This window comes from Erpetoichthys calabaricus, chromosome 14 (genome assembly GCF_900747795.2).
Source record: "Erpetoichthys calabaricus chromosome 14, fErpCal1.3, whole genome shotgun sequence".
Classification (NCBI taxonomy): Eukaryota; Metazoa; Chordata; class Cladistia; order Polypteriformes; family Polypteridae; genus Erpetoichthys; species Erpetoichthys calabaricus.
Window position 1 is genome coordinate 2287897 of NC_041407.2, and position 20558 is coordinate 2308454.

Here is a 20558-nt window from a genome sequence, read left to right on the forward strand (position 1 = left end):
CCCTCATCACTTTGTGCCTCATGACACCATTTTGCTCTTAACTGTACTGACTCCATTCCTCTTCTCATGTTTCCTCCAAGGCTCTCCAGTTCTGTTTGTCGTTCCCTGGATCACGGCCAAAGCTTTATTGGAAAACGACGGGTGAGTCTTTGTCTTCTGTGAAATTACTAATAACACGCCGTGAATGTGCATGTACCCAGCACTCGTGATGATCCTGCACCTCTGTGGGTGGACGTATTGGCAGACTGATTTCTTTTTCATTTTCATCCAATTTAACAACAAATTAGCATAATGGCATCATAATTACAGGCTCTTAACGAGTTATTAAGTAGAGATAGGAGCAAATGGCGACAGCTCGATTATCTAATTAGCTCTGACGGCCACCCCAGCAGCAAACAATTTGATAAAATGGAAGAGGGAGATGGCACCTAAGTGCCAACACTTCTACATGAAGAAATTCTACAGTCATGCACTAGGGGCACCGCCGAGGCGTCTGGATGCTTTATACCGTACAGCGTATGAAAATGAGGCGGCCATTGTCATCAGTTTATGAGGTGGCGCAGTGGTTAGTGCTGCAGCCTCACAGCAAAAGAGACACCAGTTTGAGTCCTAATGTCTCCTGTGTGGGGACTGGACATCTTCTCAATGTCCACTGCGGGTGACGGGGGGCGCTCTTGAGCTCTCCCATAACGAATACTGGCGAGGCTGAAGTGCATGCAGGGGGTTTTCCTCCAGGTACCCCCCCCAACACACCCCAAAGATGTGCGTGTTTGGGCAGCTCTTACTTGGTCCAGTGAGATGGCCTGGCATCCTCTCCAGGGCTGATTCACCCTGAAGTGAATTTTACAGGTTCAGTAGCGGATGGATGACGTCTATCAAGGAATGTGTGGATTAAAACATCATTCTAATGGCTGTTGCTTACCCTGTAAATGTGCAGGATGCTCCACCCTTTTGTAAATAGCTGAATGCTATAAGAATAAACTAAAAAAGAAAAACATTACATTAAAATTACTAATCTGAAATAATAACATATATGAGCATGAATGTGGCTGTGCGCAGGACCTGGCACCCCACCCAGGGTTGGGTTGTCTTATACCCAGTGCTGCTTTCACAGTGCTAGGGTTTGAAAGTGGACAGATAATTTTCATCATTAAACATACAGTCCACCTTAAAAAAAGAAAAAGTGCCTGTGACTCTGTCTGTGTGTCCATCCAGTTGCTATGCCTCTGTCATTCCAGGAGATGTTGCATTATAAACATAGGGAGTAATAAAATACACAGCAGTTGTCATTCCAACAGGTGGTGCGTCACAAACATTAACACTGCTTTTACAAATCCTTCACCAAATGCCATATAACAGAGCCATTTGCATTACATTTGTCATTTCAACAGATGGCACATCACTAGCATTTGTACTAATAAAGTGCATTGCATTTGTCATTCCAACAGACGGCACATCGCAGATGTTTGTAGTAATAAAAAATGCATTACATTTGTCATTCCAACAGATGGCACATCACAAACATTGGTAGTAACAAAATGCATTACATTTGTCATTCCAACAGATGGCACATCACAAACATTGGTAGTAACAAAATGCATTACATTTGTCATTTCAACAGATGGCGCATCACAAACATTAACACTGCTTTTACAAAGTCCACACCAAATGCCACATAACAGAGCCATATGCATTGCATTTGTCATTCCAACAGACGCCACATCGCAGACATTTGTAGTAATAAAATGCAGTGCATTTGTCATTCCAACAGATGGTACATCCCAAACATATGTAGTAATAAAAAATGCATCACATTTGTCATTCCAACAGATAGCACATCACAAACATTGGTAGTAATAAAATACATTGCATTTCTCATTCCAACATTTTGCACATCCCAAACATTTGTAGTAAGAAAATGCACTGCATTTGTCATTCCAATAGATGTCGCATTACAAACATTTGTAGCAATAAAATACATTGCTTTTGTCATTCCAACAGATGGCACATCACAAATATTTGTAATAATAAAGTGCATTACATTTGTCATTCCAACACATGCCACATTGCAGACGTTTGTAGTAATAAAATGCATTGCATTTGTCATTTCAACAGATGGCGCATCACAAACATTGGTAGTAATAAAATGCATTGCATTTCTCATTCCAACAGATGGCGCATCACAAACATTGGTAGTAATAAAATGCATTGCATTTCTCATTCTAACAGATGGCGCATCCCAAACATTTGTAGTAATAAAGTGCATTGCATTTGTCATTCCAACAGATGGTGCATCTCAAACAATAACACCGCCTTTACCAATTGCATACCAAATTGCATATAACAGTGACATATGCCTTTTATTTCTACAAATATATTTTATTACTTGCACTGGCATCTGCAAAGCTTGTCATTAACTGCCAGTATTCTGATATTATTAAGAGAGCAACCTCCACAGAAAAAGTGAATTTAAAGGAGAATGACAGAGGTAAGCGTTGAAAAATAATGCAAAAAATAGGAGTATGTTTTAATTGTGTATAAATGCATATATATCACAAATGCAGTTTTCTAAAAGCAAAATAAATGAAAGGACAGCTAATTAAACAATGAGATCAATTGAAGGTAAGCTGGTTGGAACAAAAACCTGCAGCCACAAGGGGGCCCCCCAGGACTGAACTTGGGGACCACTGAATTAGGCTACGGTATGCAGCCCCACTCACAGTTCATGTTTTTATATAGTAGCTGTCCTAGTAAATCCTGTTACAATGCAGAGCCGAGAGTGGACTGAATGTCACGCAGAATCGAATGAAGCCCTGCCATGCATGTAAAGAAGCCCCTAAACGACAAGGCTGTGATTGGTGGAGGAGGCGGTCACATTTTAAAAGCAATCCAGAGGAGGCGGGGCTTTGCGCACAATTTGAATGCTTAACTGCTTCTTCTGGCCTGACACAAGAGCACCACCTACTGGCCAAGCTGCAGAACTGCATTCATCTTTCATCTCACCAAGTGAAGTCTTTCTTTCATTTATTTATAGGTGCTGGGGAACAAACATTGACATGAGGATCTGGTGGATCATCAGAGGACCCATGATGCTTCCTTTTGCAGTAAGAACCGCTTCACGGTCAGATGATTAAGGCCTTATGGTTCCATCCAGCATGGAAAAAGAATAAGAGGAATTGTGGGTGGGCGTGTGTGTGGTAGACTGGCACCCCATTCATATTTGGTTCCCAGCTTGCACCCAGTGCTATTTGTATGGACTTAGGCCTCTAACCATGAATTTGATGTATGGATGGGTTGACTCCATCCCTCTGTCCACTTTCTAACTGCTTCTCCATTTCCAATGTTGCTTTCCTATTCAAATCTCTTTCATTGTCTTTTGCAGGTGAATTTCATAATATTTATCAAAATCCTGCGGCTATTGCTGTCAAAGCTGAAGGCTCATCAGACTCCATTTAATGACTACAAGTACAGGTAGGTGCGGAGCGCTGGCTGAATTTGCTCTGGCACGCCTGGGCAGAGTGGTCACTTCTTGAGTTCCACCTCCCTAACATTTGCCCACACAACAGCCTGAACTTCGTGATTCATGGACTCCACGAAGAGTTGATGGCGCCCATGTGGTGGATCACTTGATCTGCCTGATGCCACTCTAGTGACCACGGAGTCCACTGAACTCTTCCAGAACATTCCTAATGTTTTATCATAGAGCAGATGCCCACTGATGGCACCATGGTTATGCAACCTAACAGTTGACCACAGTAAAGAGAAATATCTGAACACACAGGACTCCTCACAGTTCAGAGGTCAACGTCTTGCTCCGAAGTGGTCTCCTCCCAGCGTGCGCCCCAAAGTACTGCCAGCTTTCTGGTCACGTCAGCTGAGCTCCCTCTCTGCTCTGTCAGCCCCCTGCTCAACGTCACCACTACAGTCAGTGGTGGCCTGCATATGACGGACGATGGACATCCTGGGGTCTCCTAATCTGGCTTTTCTCATCAGTGGCCCGTGTTTTGGACTGAAAGGATCATCTCCATTGCCTGGTTCGGTTTTCAATAGGAAGCAGGATTCATTGAACAAGGATTTTGTTTTTCATTCTTGTGGTGCCCAGTTTTTATGTTTGGTATCTCACTTCAGATGCCCACCTTTGATCAGCTGGACTGTCAGCCATCATACCCCGTCACAGCGTTCTGCTTTGCCCCTCACATGCTTCATCACGTGTCTTGTTCCAACTCTCAGTCTGCACTTGGCTGGATTGCCCATTTTCCCCCACACCCGTCATACTGGCACCACCTGCAGTGCCCCTTAAATCATTAGTCGGGCCCGTTGGCAGCAGTCTGACAGCTTTAAAAAAAATTTGTCTCTTGAGGTCTGAAGGTGGATATCAGGTAGGACATCACAAACCACTTCAGAGTAGCTGACGGCACAACAGGACACCAGGTCTGGATGAGATGGCACACCGTAGAGCCCATGGAGTAAACGGGCAGCGACCGGCTAGGATTTGAACCCAGGACTCTGCCGCTGTAAGCTTGGCCGGCACACCCATTTGTTGGGTTTTATTACAGTGCATTCAGACATTTGAGCATCATATTTATGAATAAAATTGAGTTATTATAAAAATCTGAAATGATCAGGCTGCATAGGAACCCCAAAATCTGATGAGTTCTTCTTCTTTTCTTATCACCAGACTGGCACGAGCGACCCTTGTGTTAATCCCCTTGTTGGGCACCCAGGAGTTTGTCTTCATGTTTGTGACCGACGAGCAGGTGTCCGGCCGGCTGCACATCAGGCTCTTCGTCCAGCTGCCCATAAGCTCCTTTCAGGTCGGTGGCCAAATGATACTCACTCAATTCCTAATGCGTTCATTCATTCATTCACTCGTTCACTCATTCATTCACCCTCTCTGTTCCCCGTTCATTCATTCACTCGTTCAATCATTTTCTCACTCACTCATTCATTCATATACTCAATCATTAATTTGTTCACTCACTCACACTTTCACTTTGTTCACTTTTTCATTCAGTCCTTCATTTATTGATTCTGTCACTCATTTATTACTCCGTTAATTCCTAACATATTCATTCACTCACTCATTTCCTCATTCATTCTTTTTTGGAGACCAGTTATTCGCAGAGGGGACTGCAGGTGGCAGTAAATGGGCGGCTGGTCACTTCTGCTTGTTTTCTTGCAGGGCTTCATCGTCTCTCTGCTCTACTGCTTTGCCAGCTGGGAGGTGAGTCACAGCCTGCCCACCGTCGCCCTGCTCTGGTGAACGTATGGCATGACCAGTGGTGGTTAATCTCGGCTGCAGCATTAACGGGCCTTGTCTTTGGTGCTGTTTGTTTCATTCATTGTGATGAGGGTCAGTCAGATGCCTGCTTTGAGTTAATGGGGCACCACAGAGACAGGCAAAGAGCCAGCATGGGACTGGCACAGTGAGCACAGAATCAAAGTATCAGGCCTCAAACTAAACTCTATGTGAAAGGCACTATATAATAGATAGAATTTGGTATAGTAGGCAGGATTAGATAGATAGATAGATAGAATTTGGTATAGTAGGCAGGATTAAATAGATAGATGTGAAAGGCACTATATAATAGATACCTGTAGGTAGGTAGGTAGGTAGGTAGGTAGATAGATAGATAGATAGATAGATGTGAAAGGCACTATATAATAGAATTTGGTATAGTAGGCAGGATTAGATAGAAAGAATTTGGTATAGTAGGCAGGATTAGATAGATAGCTAGAATTTGGTATAGTAGGCAGGATTAGATAGAAATAATTTGGTATAATAGGCAGGATTAGATAGATAGATAGAAATAATTTGGTATAATAGGCAGGGTTAGATAGATAGATAGAATTTGGTATAGTAGGCAGGATTAGATAGATAGATAGAAATAATTTGGTATAATAGGCAGGATTAGATAGATAGAATTTGGTATAGTAGGCAGGATTAGATAGATAGATAGATAGAAATAATTTGGTATAATAGGCAGGATTAGATAGATAGATAGAAATTGGTATAGTAGGCAGGATTAGATAGATAGATAGAAATAATTTGGTATAATAGGCAGGATTAGATAGATAGATAGTTAGATAGAATTTGGTATAGTAGGCAGGATTAGATAGATAGATAGATAGAAATAATTTGGTATAATAGGCAGGATTAGATAGATAGAATTTGGTATAGTAGGCAGGATTAGATAGATAGATAGATAGATAGATAGATAGATAGATAGATAGATAGAAATAATTTGGTATAATAGGCAGGATTAGATAGATAGAATTTGGTATAGTAGGCAGGATTAGATAGATAGATAGAAATAATTTGGTATAATAGGCAGGATTAGATAGATAGATAGTTAGATAGAATTTGGTATAGTAGGCAGGATAAGATAGATAGATAGATAGAAATAATTTGGTATAATAGGCAGGATTAGATAGATAGAATTTGGTATAGTAGGCAGGATTAGATAGATAGATAGATAGATAGAAATAATTTGGTATAATAGGCAGGATTAGATAGATAGATAGATAGATCAGTGAGGACAGAGCACACCTCATCCCGCCCTGTTCTTCTTCATTGTCATGCAGTGAGAGAACACAGGTGGGCTGTAATCTGGCAGAGGTGACACGTTAGGAAACGACTGCATGGCTCCACATTCACTGATTTAGTTGCGTGATTTGAAGATTTGGTGCTTTTACGTTTTTCTTTAGTCGCCTCAGAGGCTCCGTGTATTAAATATTTTTCTAACAGTGAGTCTCATTCATAACAGTAACGCCAAGACAATGTAAACTCGGTGGGATTGCCCTTCCCAGCTTCCTCTGTGGTGCCCAGTGGCTTTAGGACGGGCCTCATTCTGGGTGGTCAGTATTAGGACTGATGGAGCGAGTGCAGAGCCCGTGAACAACTCGGCTTGTTAACCACGAGTCTTGTCCTCCGTTCCCAGGTGCAAGCCGAGCTGAAGAAGCGCTGGAGGCTTTTCCTTTTCACCCACCAGAATGAACAAGCCAGCTGCTTCCTGGAGAAACCTTTCAAGTACCTGGGGAAATATTCCACCGGGCGGCGCACCAACCACTACTTCAATCAGAATGAGTGCTACGGGGACGTGAAGAGGCCCTCAAACGTCCAACTCCTGCAGGTCACCACAAACCCCACCATTGACCTCTGTCCGCCCGGCCTCACGGAGGGCCAGTGTTTTACCAGAGGGGGCAGCCTGTCGAGCAGCGAGTGGGATGGGACGCTGGGCGAGACCGTGGAGGAGATACTGGAGGAGAGCGGCATGTGAGGAGGAGGAGGACAATTGATTAAAGACTGTAATTTATAGGGATTTCCGACACTGAATGACGATTGGCAGTAATGCCGTTTTCGAGGTTTGTAAGATATGATAATACTTAAAAACACATGAAGGCCGCCAACGTGCTTTAGTGGAATTAAAGCGTAAAACTGCAGGTTCATTTCTAGAGGTGTGTGGTATCGTTATGTAATACAATAGTAGAGCTTCATGCAACTATGGATGACAGGTGTACTGTGTTATTATTATTAATATTATTAAAGTATTCTGTAAATCTGATAAGAAGGTACGAATTTCAATTCTGGACACCAAACACAAATACACCGTGGAGAAGTCGTGATGCCCGCCGGTGTGCAAATCCATCTTCCCTGTGCCCAGCGACCGCGTCCTGGTGAGGGAGGTGTCTGTCTGTCTGTGTGTGTTGGGTTGGTGTGAAGGTTTTGACTTTGGTGCCAGTGCCAGCTTTCAGACCTCAGTACCCATTGTGGCGGGTGGCCGGGACGCCCCTTCTACATAAGTTCTGGGGGAGCAACCATGGGCATCTCAGTACCTCCCCTGGGATACTTGGTGGCAGTCTCCCTGGCTGACGATGATGCCTCAGTTTCCTGCAGGGCCCGGTTGGGAGCTGGGGTGGCCACCAGGGGGTGCTGCATGGATTCCACAGCCCAGCCCGTCAAATCTTCAGCCCCACCCGGAAGTGCAATTGGAACCAGGTGGTCAAGCAGTTGGAACACTTCTGGGTGGGCTACAAAGGGGCCCAACGGCCAGAATCGGGAGGAAGAGGACGAGGTTGCCTGGGAGGAGTGGTGGTACCAGAGGAAAGGTTGTGGTTTAAGTGCTTTGGGACTGTGTATTGCCCGTGGCGTTCACGGGGGAGGCGTGCCCCTCAGGTGAAGAAAATAAAAGTCTTGTTGTGTTTTTACACCTGCCTCTGTGTCAGTCTGTGCCGGGTCGGGCGCTATATAGCGTCCAATTCACACCATTCAGAAGCAAATAACAGATAACTCCAAGTCCCGCCCTCCACCCTTGTCACCTGTGTTCACCCACCTGGTGGCGCCGTCCTGTCACGTTGAAGCAAGTCCGGTTTGTGGTAAAGAAATTCGGGGCAGAGGAGGTCCTCGTGAAGTCTCGGTCACGTCGGTGCCATTTTTTTTTGTGGTATTTTTCGATTTACTGGATTGTTTTGAACCCGTGTTCTGTTTTTGTGACTCTCCGTCCTGGATTTCGGATCGGGACTTGCTTCGCTTTTGCCTTCTGTGCCTTTTTGCTGTGTGCATTATTTTTGTGAGAATAAACTCTCTTTGGTTGCCCCTTTTGTGCCACTAGCTGGCACAGTAACCCCCATATTTTGGATAGTTTGAGTCATTGATGGGGACTTCCGGACGGGGATGGCATAATGAGCTGGCATGTCTTATTGAAACGGGCAGCTTCAGTGCCAGCCACAGAGGAGTCCCCGTCACTTGATCTCCACTCTAGTGTGGTGTCCTCCTGAAGACAGTCAGTCAGCCGCTGGAAAGGGCGATGAAATGAGCACAAATCCACGGGGTCCGCGCCGGCGGGCAGCACACAGAGCCGTGATATCGATGATGACGATGATTTACGATGTGTACGGGCAGCCTGGCGACTGGGGAAACGTTAAGACTTTAAGGTCCCGTACTGCCCATTAAAAGAGGCCTTGGTAATAAAAGCTCCACTTCAGAACGTAATGTCACACGGCAAGTAACGCAGACTGGGAAAGAAAAATGGGTGACAAGATAACGTGGCGGCTCGATGTGCCACTGGAAGTCTCACAGTAGTGCCAGGTTTACACCCCGGGGCTGTCCTGTCGTCACCAGGAGTCCCAGCTGATGGCGTCCCCTCGCGCCGGTCCTTGTTTTGAGTTCTTTGCTTTGAAATATTTATCTTTCTGTTAGAATGTTCAGGGTATCTAGACGGCCATTTACCGATAAGCAGAGGACTTATGGGTCCGCCAGGGATTTGTAACACTGGAGTTGGTGGCTCCTGTCAGAGTCGCTTCTGCTCCGCTTGTCGGTATTCCGGTAGCCACGGGGAAAGCAAACTGCTCGGAAAAAGTGGATAAAGAAAGTAAGCACTTAAAGATGAAGAACAACGACAAATGTCTTCACTTTCTGTACGTGTAAATCTGACGCTACTGGACTTTCGTAAAGAAGAAGAAGAAAACACAAACGGTCAGGAAATTAAACGATGAGATCAGTTAACCCCCTTGACGCGACTCCGGCTCGGGTTTCTGTGTAAATACGGTGAAGTCAGACCCGGGGTGACGTTTTGTGTCGGGACGGGTGGCACAGCGTTACTGCCTCGCAGTCGGGTGACGAGGTTTGCACCCTTGTGCGGCCTTTGCATGTTTTCTTCTCCGGCTTCCTGCCTTCTTGGCATTTACCCCAAACTTGACTTGGGCTGAGAATTCTGGGTAAATCCGGTTATTACTGAGTCAGGGTGACGTTTAATGATCTGCTTTACAGTGTACAGCCCGAATAACTCTGGGGACAGCATTCTCCTGACATCTTCCTCTTCATCTTTTTCAATGTGCTTCATCATCCTCCTCCCTCCAGCTCGGCTCTGCACCTCCTCCTTCAGGTCTTCTTTGACTTTATTGGCCTCCCGCGTTTTCTTCTGCTGCCATCTAGTGGATAAAATAACATCACACTGCCAAAAAAAACTCGGGGGCATCTCTATGCGTTTTGCCAGCCTGAGGTCGTCATCTTCTTCTTCTTTCGGCTGCTCCCGTTAGAGGTCGCCACAGCGGATCATCTTCTTCCATATCTTTCTGTCCTCGTCATCTTCCTCTGTCACACCCGTCACCTGCCTGTCCTCTCTCACCACATCCATTAACCTTCTCTTAGGTCTCCTCTTGCCTGACAGCTCTATCCTTCGTACCCTTCTCCCAGTATACCCAGCATCTCTCCAAACCAGCCCAATCTCACCTCTCTGACTTTGTCTCCCAACCGTCCCACCTGAGCTGACCCTCTAATGTCCTCATTTCTTATCCTGTCCATCCTCATCACTCCCAATGCAAATCTTAGAGCTGAAGGTGGCAGAGTTAAAGATGCCGTCTCCTGTGCCACCGTCACCAGCCCATGTCACATAGCTGGTCTCACTACCATCCTGTAGACCTTCTCTGTCACTCTCGCTGATACCCGTCTGTCACCAATCACTCCTGACACTCTTCTCCACCCTGCCTGTCCTCTCTCAGCACATCCATAAACCTTCTCTTAGGCTCTCCTCTCCTCCTCTTATCTCACAGCTCTATCCTTAGTACCCTTTGCTCATTATTCCCCTCATCTCTTCTCTGCACAGGTCCAAACCAACCCAAATCTCGCCTCTCTGACTTTGTCTCCCAACCGTCCCACCTGCGCTGACCCTCTAATGTCCTCCTTTCTAATTCTGTCCATCCTCGTCACACCCAATGCCAGTCTTAGCATCTTTAACTCTGGCACCTCCAGCTCTGTCTCCTGTGCCACCGTCACCAGCCCATATAACATGGCTGGTCTCACTACTGTCTTGTAGACCTTCCCTTTCACTGCCTGTCTGTCACATCACTCCTGACACTCTTCTTCACTTCTCTTCTTCACTTCCATTACTCTGTTGATCCCAAATATTTAACCTCCTCCACCTTCGCCGACTCTCCTCCACCTCATCCTCACCATTCCACTGACCTCCCTCTCATTCACACACACACACACACACGTATTCTGTCCTGGTGGTCCTACTGACCTTCATTCCTCTCCTCTCTAGATATTTTCAATATTCATGAATATTCATGAGTGGGGCGGGGCCATCACCCAAATCCGCCAGTTGTAGAACAAACTGAGACTGAGCCACTAGTTGATGATGATGTGAATTGGTTGTCGGACGTTGACACGGAGAGTGAAGCTATGACCAAACCGCCGTGACATTTTATGGGGGAATTTGGTCACCTGTGGTGCAGGTACATTGCTTGGCAAAAAAAAGGGTAAAAACAATTACGACAGGAAAGATGTCAGCCCCCCGAGCTCAGCTCACAGTGCGGCAACCGTCGCTCACGTGGGAGAAAATGTGGAAGACGCCGACCGAGCCTTGTGGCGTGTCAGAGGCGTGTCGATCGTGCGGGCCAGGCACCGACTTTCTACCCTCTCAAAGCAGAAAAGTGTGCAAAGAGACGCACGTCTACTGTCCCGATCCTGACGCCAGGCTGTGTGCTGGTGACGGCCGTAGAGCAAATCACGTGAAGCGGTGGGCAGACACGTCCTGCTGGATTTATTTTGACCGTTACACGTTTCGGTTATTCGTGCTTTAGAATCGTCTTTGCAGTTAGACGTAACAACGACAACAAAAACAAAAACATAATGCATACTAGGTAGGATTAGATAGATAGATAGATAGATAGATAGATAGATAGATAGATAGATATTAATGTTAGTATAGTCGGCAGGATCACAAAATTAGATAGACAGTATTTGGTATAGTAGGCAGGATTAGATAGATAGACAGACATGAAAGATACTATATAATAGATAGATAGATAGATAGCATAGTAGGCAGGATTAGATATATAGATATTAATTTTAGTATAGTTGGCCCGGATCACAAAAATTAGATAGATAGATATTAACTTTAGCCGGGGGGGGGTAAGACCTGGACCTGGAGGGCCGCTGCTGCAGTACAACGTAACGTCCCACCGGGGAGGAAAGGCAGGATTAGATAGACAGATAGATATTAACTTTAGTATAGTCGGCAGGATCACAAATTAGATAGACAGTATTTGGTATAGTAGGCAGGATTAGATAGATAGACAGACATGAAAGACACTATATAATAGGTAGATAGACAGATAGCATAGTTGGCAGGATTAGATAGATAGATAGATAGATATTAACTTTAGCCGCGGGGGATGGATAAGACCTGGACCTGGAGGGCCGCTGCTGCAGTACGACGTAATGTCCCACCGGGGAGGAAAAAGGGTCACGAGCTCCAAAGTATCCGGGGGGGGGGGGGGGCTTTCAAAGTCTTGGTAACCAGAGCCCCCACTAAAGAGTCTGAGCGACGAGCCCCCACAGGCCAAATGTCTGTCACGCGTGCAACACGCGAGCGTCGCACATCAACTCAACCAAAAAGGCAAACCACAGAGTGTACGGCGCGCTCCTTCACGTACGAGAAACAAATCCCACCGGGAGTTTTAAAAGTCCGCTTCAGAACTGAAGAGCAGGGGCAGCAACTCAAGTAGAAAACGAACGAGCGCCGTCCATCGGGGGGTCTCAAACTCGGATCTCCACTCTGGCCATTTTCTTAACTGCTCTCCCGTTTGTTACCCACCGCTTTTCGTTTTAACCGAATTGCTGTGTGAGATTGAGAAGCCCGAACGGTCAGTTTACAATAACGCGCTGCTAACTCGGGGGGGTCTCCCCTCCACCCCACGATGCCGTGACTGAAACATGTCCTTTCATTTGGTGACGGTGCCTGGTTTGCTCTCCTCTGACAGCACCATCCCTGTGTTTTGTGGAGCCCAGCAGATTCATATTTAAGAGGTTCATGTATTTAATAAAGTTATTTTCCGGTCGTGTATTGTAAGGTGGGCACAGAGGTGCCAGCAGGCTCAGGTTAGCTGCTCACTTTGACTCTCGTTGTCGTTTGGCTTCAGGGGTCCGAGTCTTAAAAGCAAGTCAAGTAAAGTGAAAGGAAGAAGAATAAAATCTTTTCACAGCGGTAACTCGTTAAGAAAGCGGACAGCCCCTCGAGTGTCCGAGTTTGACACCCCTGGTTGGAGAGGAATCTGAGAACATTCCGACGTTCCTCCTCAAACTTCCATTACCACCACAGCGGTCTGATCGAGAAGGTGGACTGCCATTAAAGTCAAACCCTTCGCCTCCATTTTCTGAGTTGGAGCCTCCTCTGGTCAGCTAGGGGTGTTCACCGATTGGGCACAGGGCACACTCACTTGCCCGCTCAATTATAAACGTCATCGGTTTAGGGACGGTTTAGTGCCAGGTGGGCACAAAGAGAACGTGAAGCCTTTGTACAGAGCGGAGCTGAGCCAAACGCTTGTGCAAATGGGGGGCAGTGAAGTGGCATAGTGGTTGAGGCTGTGGGTTCTCTAATCCCACTACTGACACCTGTGTGACCCTCAGCAAGTCACCTGACCTGCCTGTGCGCCGATTGGAAAGACAAAAGAAACAGAGCCAACGCTTCAAACGGTGCCAGCCAAAGGGGTAGAGGCTGCCCAGAGAGCGCTGCGCCAGCGTGCCCCTCGGAAACGGGTTTTGAGATGCACACCTTGGCACTGGCACACGAATACAAGTCATGCTGCCCGTCTGCAACCCGAAGACGACGAGGAATGAAGAGAAATGACCTTCACGCTTTAAGAGGATTTATTGGTCAGCCAGGGATTTGTAAAGAACCTTATTACATGGATTTCATAATAAGTCTGTCATGCAAAATTAAGGTTATAGTGGATGAAACGCTGCATAAGCCTCTTTAAAAAAAAAAAGACGGGCTTGAGAATTCTGCCCTGCTCATTGGATGGGGAGGATCACATGGGCATCCATCGCCTCCCAATGGGGAATCCGGAGGGCTTTCAGTTTCTAGTGAGGTACTAAGTGCAGTGCACTATCAAAAAGAAATGTAGTTGACTTGTCATCGCGGGACACCGGACCCCCGCGTCTTCGTGCCCCCGGCACCCCCCCCCCCCCCCCCCCCCCATACTGAAGCAGAGAGTCTTTGCTGTGAGGGGACATGTTCTGCGTCTAGTGCTTCTTCTCCTTTATCCGCTCCTTCACCTTCTGCGGTTCATACTGGATCAGCCGGAGAATTTCCTTGTTTTCCGTGATTCCCTGAATAAACTCTCCCTCTGATAGCTTATCTGGAATGAAAAGAAACGAGCGAGAATTTAAAAGCTGGCAGAGCGGGGGCCGAAGTCATAAAGGGACACTTTGAGTTTGAACACAAGTAACAACTACGACTGTGTGGCAAATCCTGCAAATAAATAACAGCATCGGTATTCACAAAAACACAAATAAATCAATCAACAACGGGCACGCTATTGTTTACCGTAATTTGGGGTTAACACTGAACTGAGCAGCAAAGACAATTTAATCGTTATGAGCAGTTTTAGGATTTACACGCTGTTGGCCTTGTCACACAAATACTGCAGATCCTAATCCTAAACCGGCGAGTTTCAGACTCCACTAATTCTCAAAATGGCTACAAGACATACAGACACACAGGACAGAAATAGCAAATGGACAAACGGGCTGACGTCACCGGGCACAGACGGGCGCAGTGCTTGGGCTTTGCCATCTCAAACCCCGTAAGCAGGTAACTGTGGGCCTGGTGCTTACATAAAGTGAATACTTCTTTATTATTTAACATCATTTGTCAAATAAATGGCAATTGCCGTAGATACAAACCCTCAAGGATGGAATTCCAGGACAGAATCCGGGAAATGTAAAGACGGAGGGGCGGTTAGTAGAGAAACGAGACGTGTGCAGCTTACATTGTTTGTACCCAGAGACTCCGATAAACTACAAATGGGAGAGGACAGCGAATGATAGATAGATAGATATTAATGTTAGTATCGTCAGCAGGATCACAAAAATTAGATAGATAGTATTTGGTATAGTAGGCAGGATTAGATAGATAGACAGACAGACAGACATGAAAGGCATTATATAATAGATAGATAGATATTAACTTTAGTATAGTTGACAGGATCACAAAATTAGATGAAATTTGGTATAGTAGGCAGGATTAGATAGATAGACATGAAAGACACTATATAATAGGTAGATAGATATTAATTTTAGTATAGTCGGCAGGATCACCAAAATTAGATAGATAGTATTTGGTATAGTAGGCAGGATTAGATAGATAGATAGATAGATAGATAGATAGACATGAAAGACACTACATAATAGGTAGATAGATAGATAGATATTAATGTTAGTATAGTCGGCAGGATCACAAAAATTAAATAGTATTTGGTATAGTAGGCAGGATTAGATAGATAGACAGATAGACATGAAAGGCACTATATAATAGATAGATCTTAACTTTAGTATACTTGGCAGGATCACAAAATTAGATAGAATTTGGTATAGTAGGCAGGATTAGATAGATAGATAGACAGACAGACAGACATGAAAGACACTATATAATAGGTAGATAGATAGCATAGTAGGCAGGATTAGATAGATATTAATTTTAGTATAGTCAGCAGGATCACCAAAATTAGATAGTATTTGGTATAGTAGGCAGGATTACATAGGTAGATAGACATGAAAGACACTATATAATAGGTAGGTAGGTAGATAGATAGATATTAACTTTAGTATAGTCAGCAGGATCACAAAATTAGATAGAATTTGGTATAGTAGGCAGGATTAGATAGATAGATAGATAGATAGATAGATAGATAGACATGAAAGACACTATATAATAGGTAGGTAGATAGATAGATAGATTGATATTAATTTTAGTATAGCCGGCAGGATCACAAAATTAGATAGATGGATAGAATTTGGTATAGTAGGCAGGATTAGATAGATAGATATGACACTATATGACAGATAGCTGATGTGAAAGGCACTATATAACACACATTAATTTCCATGTTGAGTGACATTAAATCACTATAAAGAACGTGTTTTTATCACGAGCCCGTGCAGCCGCAGCCTGCATGGCACCGCCGTCCTCCAATTCAGTTGATTTTACTCTGTATTAACTCTGTTTAGTTGTGTTTACTATGTTTTAATTAGTTTCATTTATTGTATTTTATTTTACTTATTTATTATTTTGTTTTTGTTTAAAATTTATTTTAGCCTATGTTCAGCACTTTGGTCAGCGGCTGTTGTATGTAAAGTGCTTTATAAATAAAGTTGACTTGACTTGACTTGACATAGATAGACGGGCAGCATGCCATCCTGGTGAACGCTCTGAACCTCAAGCCCTGAGGCTGTGGGCTCAAATCCCACAAGTGACACTGTGTGACCCTGATCAAGTCACTTCACCCATCTGTGCTCTAATCAATGTGACGAAGGGTATCTGAAATGTTGCCAGTCGCTTTGGGTAAAGGTGCCTGCCAAGCAGCAGCAATGAGCCCTAACTGTGGATGGCACCGTGTCGCAGATTGGTTAATCAATGTATAAAGTGGATTAGAGAGTGCAACTGGGTGAGGACAGAGTGGGAAGGCACCATATAACAGATACTGTACATCAGTTGCTCTTTTCGTTGGAGTGTCTTTTAAAGCCCCCTTTCACGTGTGGTCGTTTTTTCTGACTCTTTTATTTCCTCGTCTCCTGTAGATTGGTGTTTCTAATTTCCCGGGTGTTGCTGCACATGAGATCCATGATCGTCATTCAGAGGTTAATGTAATTAATTTAAAGAAGCCGACTTGAGCAGTTGTGGATTAACATCATTCCAGTTAAGCCCACTTTCTTTCCATGAGCCTCCTGAGGACAGGGAGTGGGCGTTTATAATAAACACAAACAGTAGTGTCCACCATAAGCGCCTGTCCCCCCCCCCCCCCCCCCCCCCATACCTCGTCCTTCTGTTCAAGCTTACCGTTTTCCTTCTTGCCAAAGAATTGCCAGATTTTATCGGTTCTCTTCTCCGGCGTGTCTTCATCCTCTGGTAACTCGTCTTGATCGTCAGGGCTGATCATTTTAAAAATGGCCTGAAAGGGACACAAACGAGAAGAACAAATGTCAGAGGAGACGAGCTAGACGGCTACACACACAGCAGGCCTTTACCGTTACAGAAATAACCCTAACCCAACCTCTTGTTTTAGATAGATAGAATTTGGTATAGTAGGCAGGATTCCATAGATACTTTATTAATAATTCCCATACTCCAGCAGCAGCTTACTGATAATAACAATATTAAAATTAAAGAGTGATAACAATGCAGGTATGCAGACAATAACTTTGAATAATGTTAACGTTTACATTTTACAGCACACGTCACATATCACAAGACGGAGACGTTACCGTGACGATCTCCAGGACCTCCTTTTTGTTGATGGTCCCGTTGCCGTCGACGTCGTAGAGCGCGAACGCCCACTCCAGCTTCTCGGTCGTTTTCCCGGAGGAGGTCAGGTGCAAAGCGATGATGTACTCCTTAAAGTCCAAAGTGCCATCTCCATTGGTGTCGAAGCTTCTGAAGACGTGCTGCGCGTACGTTTTTGGGTCGGCGTCGGGGAAGAAGCTGGCGTAGATGTTTTCAAACTGCTCCTTACTGATCCTCCCGGATGGGCACTCCTTGAGGAAGGACTGGTACCAGGTGCAGAGCTCCTCCTCGCTGTACTTGGTGTTGAGCTTCAGGTCTTCCAATATTCCTCTGGAAAGGGCGCTGCTCTTGCCGTTTCCCATTCTGGACGCGCACGGCGGTGGGAGACGACCTCGGCGGGGACACGGGCGGCTTGTTTACATCTCGGGGAGGCTCGGGTGACCGCCTTTTAAATCCAGATTGGCTTTTAGTGGATTAGAGGGATAAGGACGTCAGTCATGCAGTAGCCCATCGTTAATTTATTTATTTATTCTTTGAATGGCAGGAAAAGCCAAAGCATTTTAAGGAGCGCTAAGACTCCAACAACACGGAGAGCGACCCACGTCAAGAGAGGACATTTCAGATGTCATTTAAGCAAGCGGGCATCCACCACATTAACAAAGCAGAAACGTCGATTCTCAAAGTGCCATGTGTTGGGTTGTGTAGGCTGGCAATAGGGGCGTTCCCAATAATATAATGTCCGACTTATTCATTCTAGGCACGCTGAACAATCACCGGACACTAAGAAGAGGCGGACATCGAGCGATAAGGCAGCAGGTTGAATGAAACGGGAACGGAGCGGAAGGCGCAATCGGCTTTCGAAATCCCGAGGGTGGCATAGAGATAAACAGGAATTCATTCATCACGGCGAAACTCGCCTGGGAGAGCCACTTCTGATATACGATAGGCGCAGACGAATGATAATTAGTCCACGTCTGAAATTATAAGAGTGTGAAAATCTGAACTCCCAACAACAAGAGCTGAAGGCGACGCGGACACCGGTCCATTTCAAGGACCTCCATCTTGTAACGAACCTGGGGGGTTCTGCCCCAATCTGAGACCTCCAGAGATGCACCTTCAATGGAGGTGACAACTCGATTTACTGTTGTCACAAGAAGTGACCGGAGACACCGAAAAGGTTTGGGGGCAGATACAATAAAACCTTGGATTGCGAGTGTTTTTTGGCGAGACGAGCAAAAATTTGAACTCGATAAAAACGAGCGAGGTCTTGCAATACGAGTGCACGAGTTGTACGTATTGGGAACGAAACCCCAAATTAAACGGTGATGTGGGATCAGCTGTGAGCTGCGTGACCCACATCTCGTAGGGGGGTGTTTTGAACATTCAAAAGACTGTCCTACTGTCTCACACCCTCTGCGCCCCTTTGAGGAGGAAGATTTTGGTGTTCTTTTGATCGAGAGGCGGAGCTGTGGCGCCCAATTCGCTCTTGTGTTTGTTCGTTCCGCCTGTGTTCAAATAAAGTTTCGGTCTCTTGAACACCCGGAGTGAACCCGTGCGGCTTTGTGACCCAAGTGTGACAGTGTACTGTTCGTCTGCCGAGCGTCACGTGATCACAACTGAGCCGATGGTGGTTCTCTCTCTCTCGCTGCGGGATTGTGGGTAATCGTCTCCCATGCTCGGTCTCAGTCAACATCCGTACGAGCGTATACCGTATACTAAAGCATTGCGACCACGTGTGTGTGTGTGTAACGATTCTTTTCAAAGGTAAAGTGCAGGTTACTTTGCTTGATGTATTTTTACTTCATATTTTCTATTAATCATTTTTATATGAATAGTTTTGGGTTGTGGAACGAATCATCTGAGTGTCCATTATTTCTTATGGGGAAGTTCACTTTGATATACGAGGGCTTTGGATTACAAGCACGTTACCAAGGCACCACTGTATTGGGTTTAAGGAGCCAGAATTGGAAGTGATGTCATAGAGACTGGGACCAGAAGTGACGTCCTCACTGGGGGGGCCCAAAAAAAACTGCCGACCAACCAAAAAACCAAACCCCAAATTGGAAGTGACGACGTCGAGACCGGAAAACGGAAGTGGCATCATTGCCCTCCTCACCCCAACCCCCCAACAATCCCCAAACCGGAAGTGATGTTGTCAGGCCCCTGAACTGGAAGTGATGTCGTCAAGGCCAGAACTTGAAGTGATGTTGTCGAGACCAGAAAATGGAGTGACATCATCGTCCCTGCACACACACACACAAACACACACCCCAACCGGAAGTGACATCGTCGGGCCCCGGAACTGGAAGTGATGTCGTCAAGGCCTGAACTGGAAGTGACATCATCGTCCCCCTCACCCCACCCCCCAACTATCCCCACCCCACCACCACCCCCAACCGGAAGTAATGTCGTTGGGCTCCAGAACTGGAAGTGATGTCGTCAAGGCCAGAACTGGAAGTGACATCATCGTCCCCCTCACACACTCCACCCCCCACCCCCAACCGGAAGTGATGTCGTCGGGCCCCGGAACTGGAAGTGATGCCATCAAGGCCAGAACCTGAAGTGATGTTGTCGAGACCAGAAAACGGAAGTGACATCATCGCCCCCCTCACACACACACACACACACCATCCCCGTGTGTGAATTTTTACAGCAGGGGGTTATAAATGAACCCAAAATACTTAAAAACACTCACAGTCGGAGCTCTCCTGATATCAGCTGTAATTATTGGATACCCAGCTCTATAGATAACGAGTGTTACGTGTCCGCTGGGGTGGGTTCCCTGGCCTCCGCTTAGGTTCTTCTATTATGTCCTCTTGGTTTATTTTAATGTGTTTTTCCTGTACTTACTGTAATGACGTATTTTACGTGACTTGTTCCATTTACTCTATGTATTCGTGTGTTGCTATTGTCAAAATATATATGACAGAGACAGGTATAAAGTGTTGGGGGAATTCCCCGTATAATCGCTTGACTGCAGAGTAATCAATAGAGACCGAGTGTCTGGTCGTGTGTATGAGATACAGTCGACAAAAGCACACAGTAGACAGAGTTCTCTTACACCATCATGGAGGACGTTACAACAAGGCAGAGGAAGAGGAAATGACAAAGCAAAACGGAAACAGGAAGTGAGGTCTTCAAGAGGTGACGGAATTGACGTTCTTAGAGGAGGACGGAAGTGATGTCATCATACAGGGACTGGAAGTGACGTCATTCGCAGAGGACCGGAAGTGACGTCATCATACGGGAAGTGGAAAGTGATGTCATCATGTG

General features: G+C 45.6%; 3 protein-coding genes across 3 annotated transcripts in view; 1 reads left to right on the top strand and 2 right to left on the bottom strand.

Annotated features, from left to right (window-relative positions):
• LOC114664408 (glucagon-like peptide 2 receptor) overlaps positions 1–7476 on the top strand; it is a 38598-nt gene extending 31122 nt beyond the window's left edge. Inside the window, exons 8-13 of the mRNA XM_051918816.1 lie at positions 81–141; positions 3035–3104; positions 3383–3471; positions 4679–4814; positions 5183–5224; positions 6942–7476. Coding sequence (XP_051774776.1) covers positions 81–141; positions 3035–3104; positions 3383–3471; positions 4679–4814; positions 5183–5224; positions 6942–7280 — 737 coding nt within the window. The 3' untranslated portion in view covers positions 7281–7476. The remainder of the gene's footprint in view (positions 1–80; positions 142–3034; positions 3105–3382; positions 3472–4678; positions 4815–5182; positions 5225–6941) is intronic.
• mprip (myosin phosphatase Rho interacting protein) overlaps positions 1–20558 on the bottom strand; it is a 438384-nt gene that overhangs the window by 412678 nt on the left and 5148 nt on the right. The window lies entirely within an intron of this gene.
• On the bottom strand, positions 13962–17910 carry rcvrnb (recoverin b). Its single transcript, XM_028819027.2, has 3 exons — positions 17267–17910; positions 16842–16953; positions 13962–14142 (listed from the first exon to the last, which is right to left on the bottom strand). Exons 1-3 carry the CDS (start codon positions 17645–17647, stop codon positions 14027–14029), a joined length of 609 nt encoding a protein of 202 aa, XP_028674860.1. The 5' UTR covers positions 17648–17910; the 3' UTR covers positions 13962–14026.

Excerpts from the sequence above, each read along its gene's own strand:
- rcvrnb (XM_028819027.2), bottom strand. The coding sequence starts at position 17,647 with ATGGGAAACGGCAAGAGCAGCGCCCTTTCCAGAGGAATATTGGAAGAC. Across the intron at positions 16,954-17,266 it reads AGGTCCTGGAGATCGTCACG|GCCATTTTTAAAATGATCAG; the intron begins GTAACGTCTCCG and ends TGTCCCTTTCAG. Across the intron at positions 14,143-16,841 it reads CTTTGGCAAGAAGGAAAACG|ATAAGCTATCAGAGGGAGAG; the intron begins GTAAGCTTGAAC and ends TTTTCATTCCAG.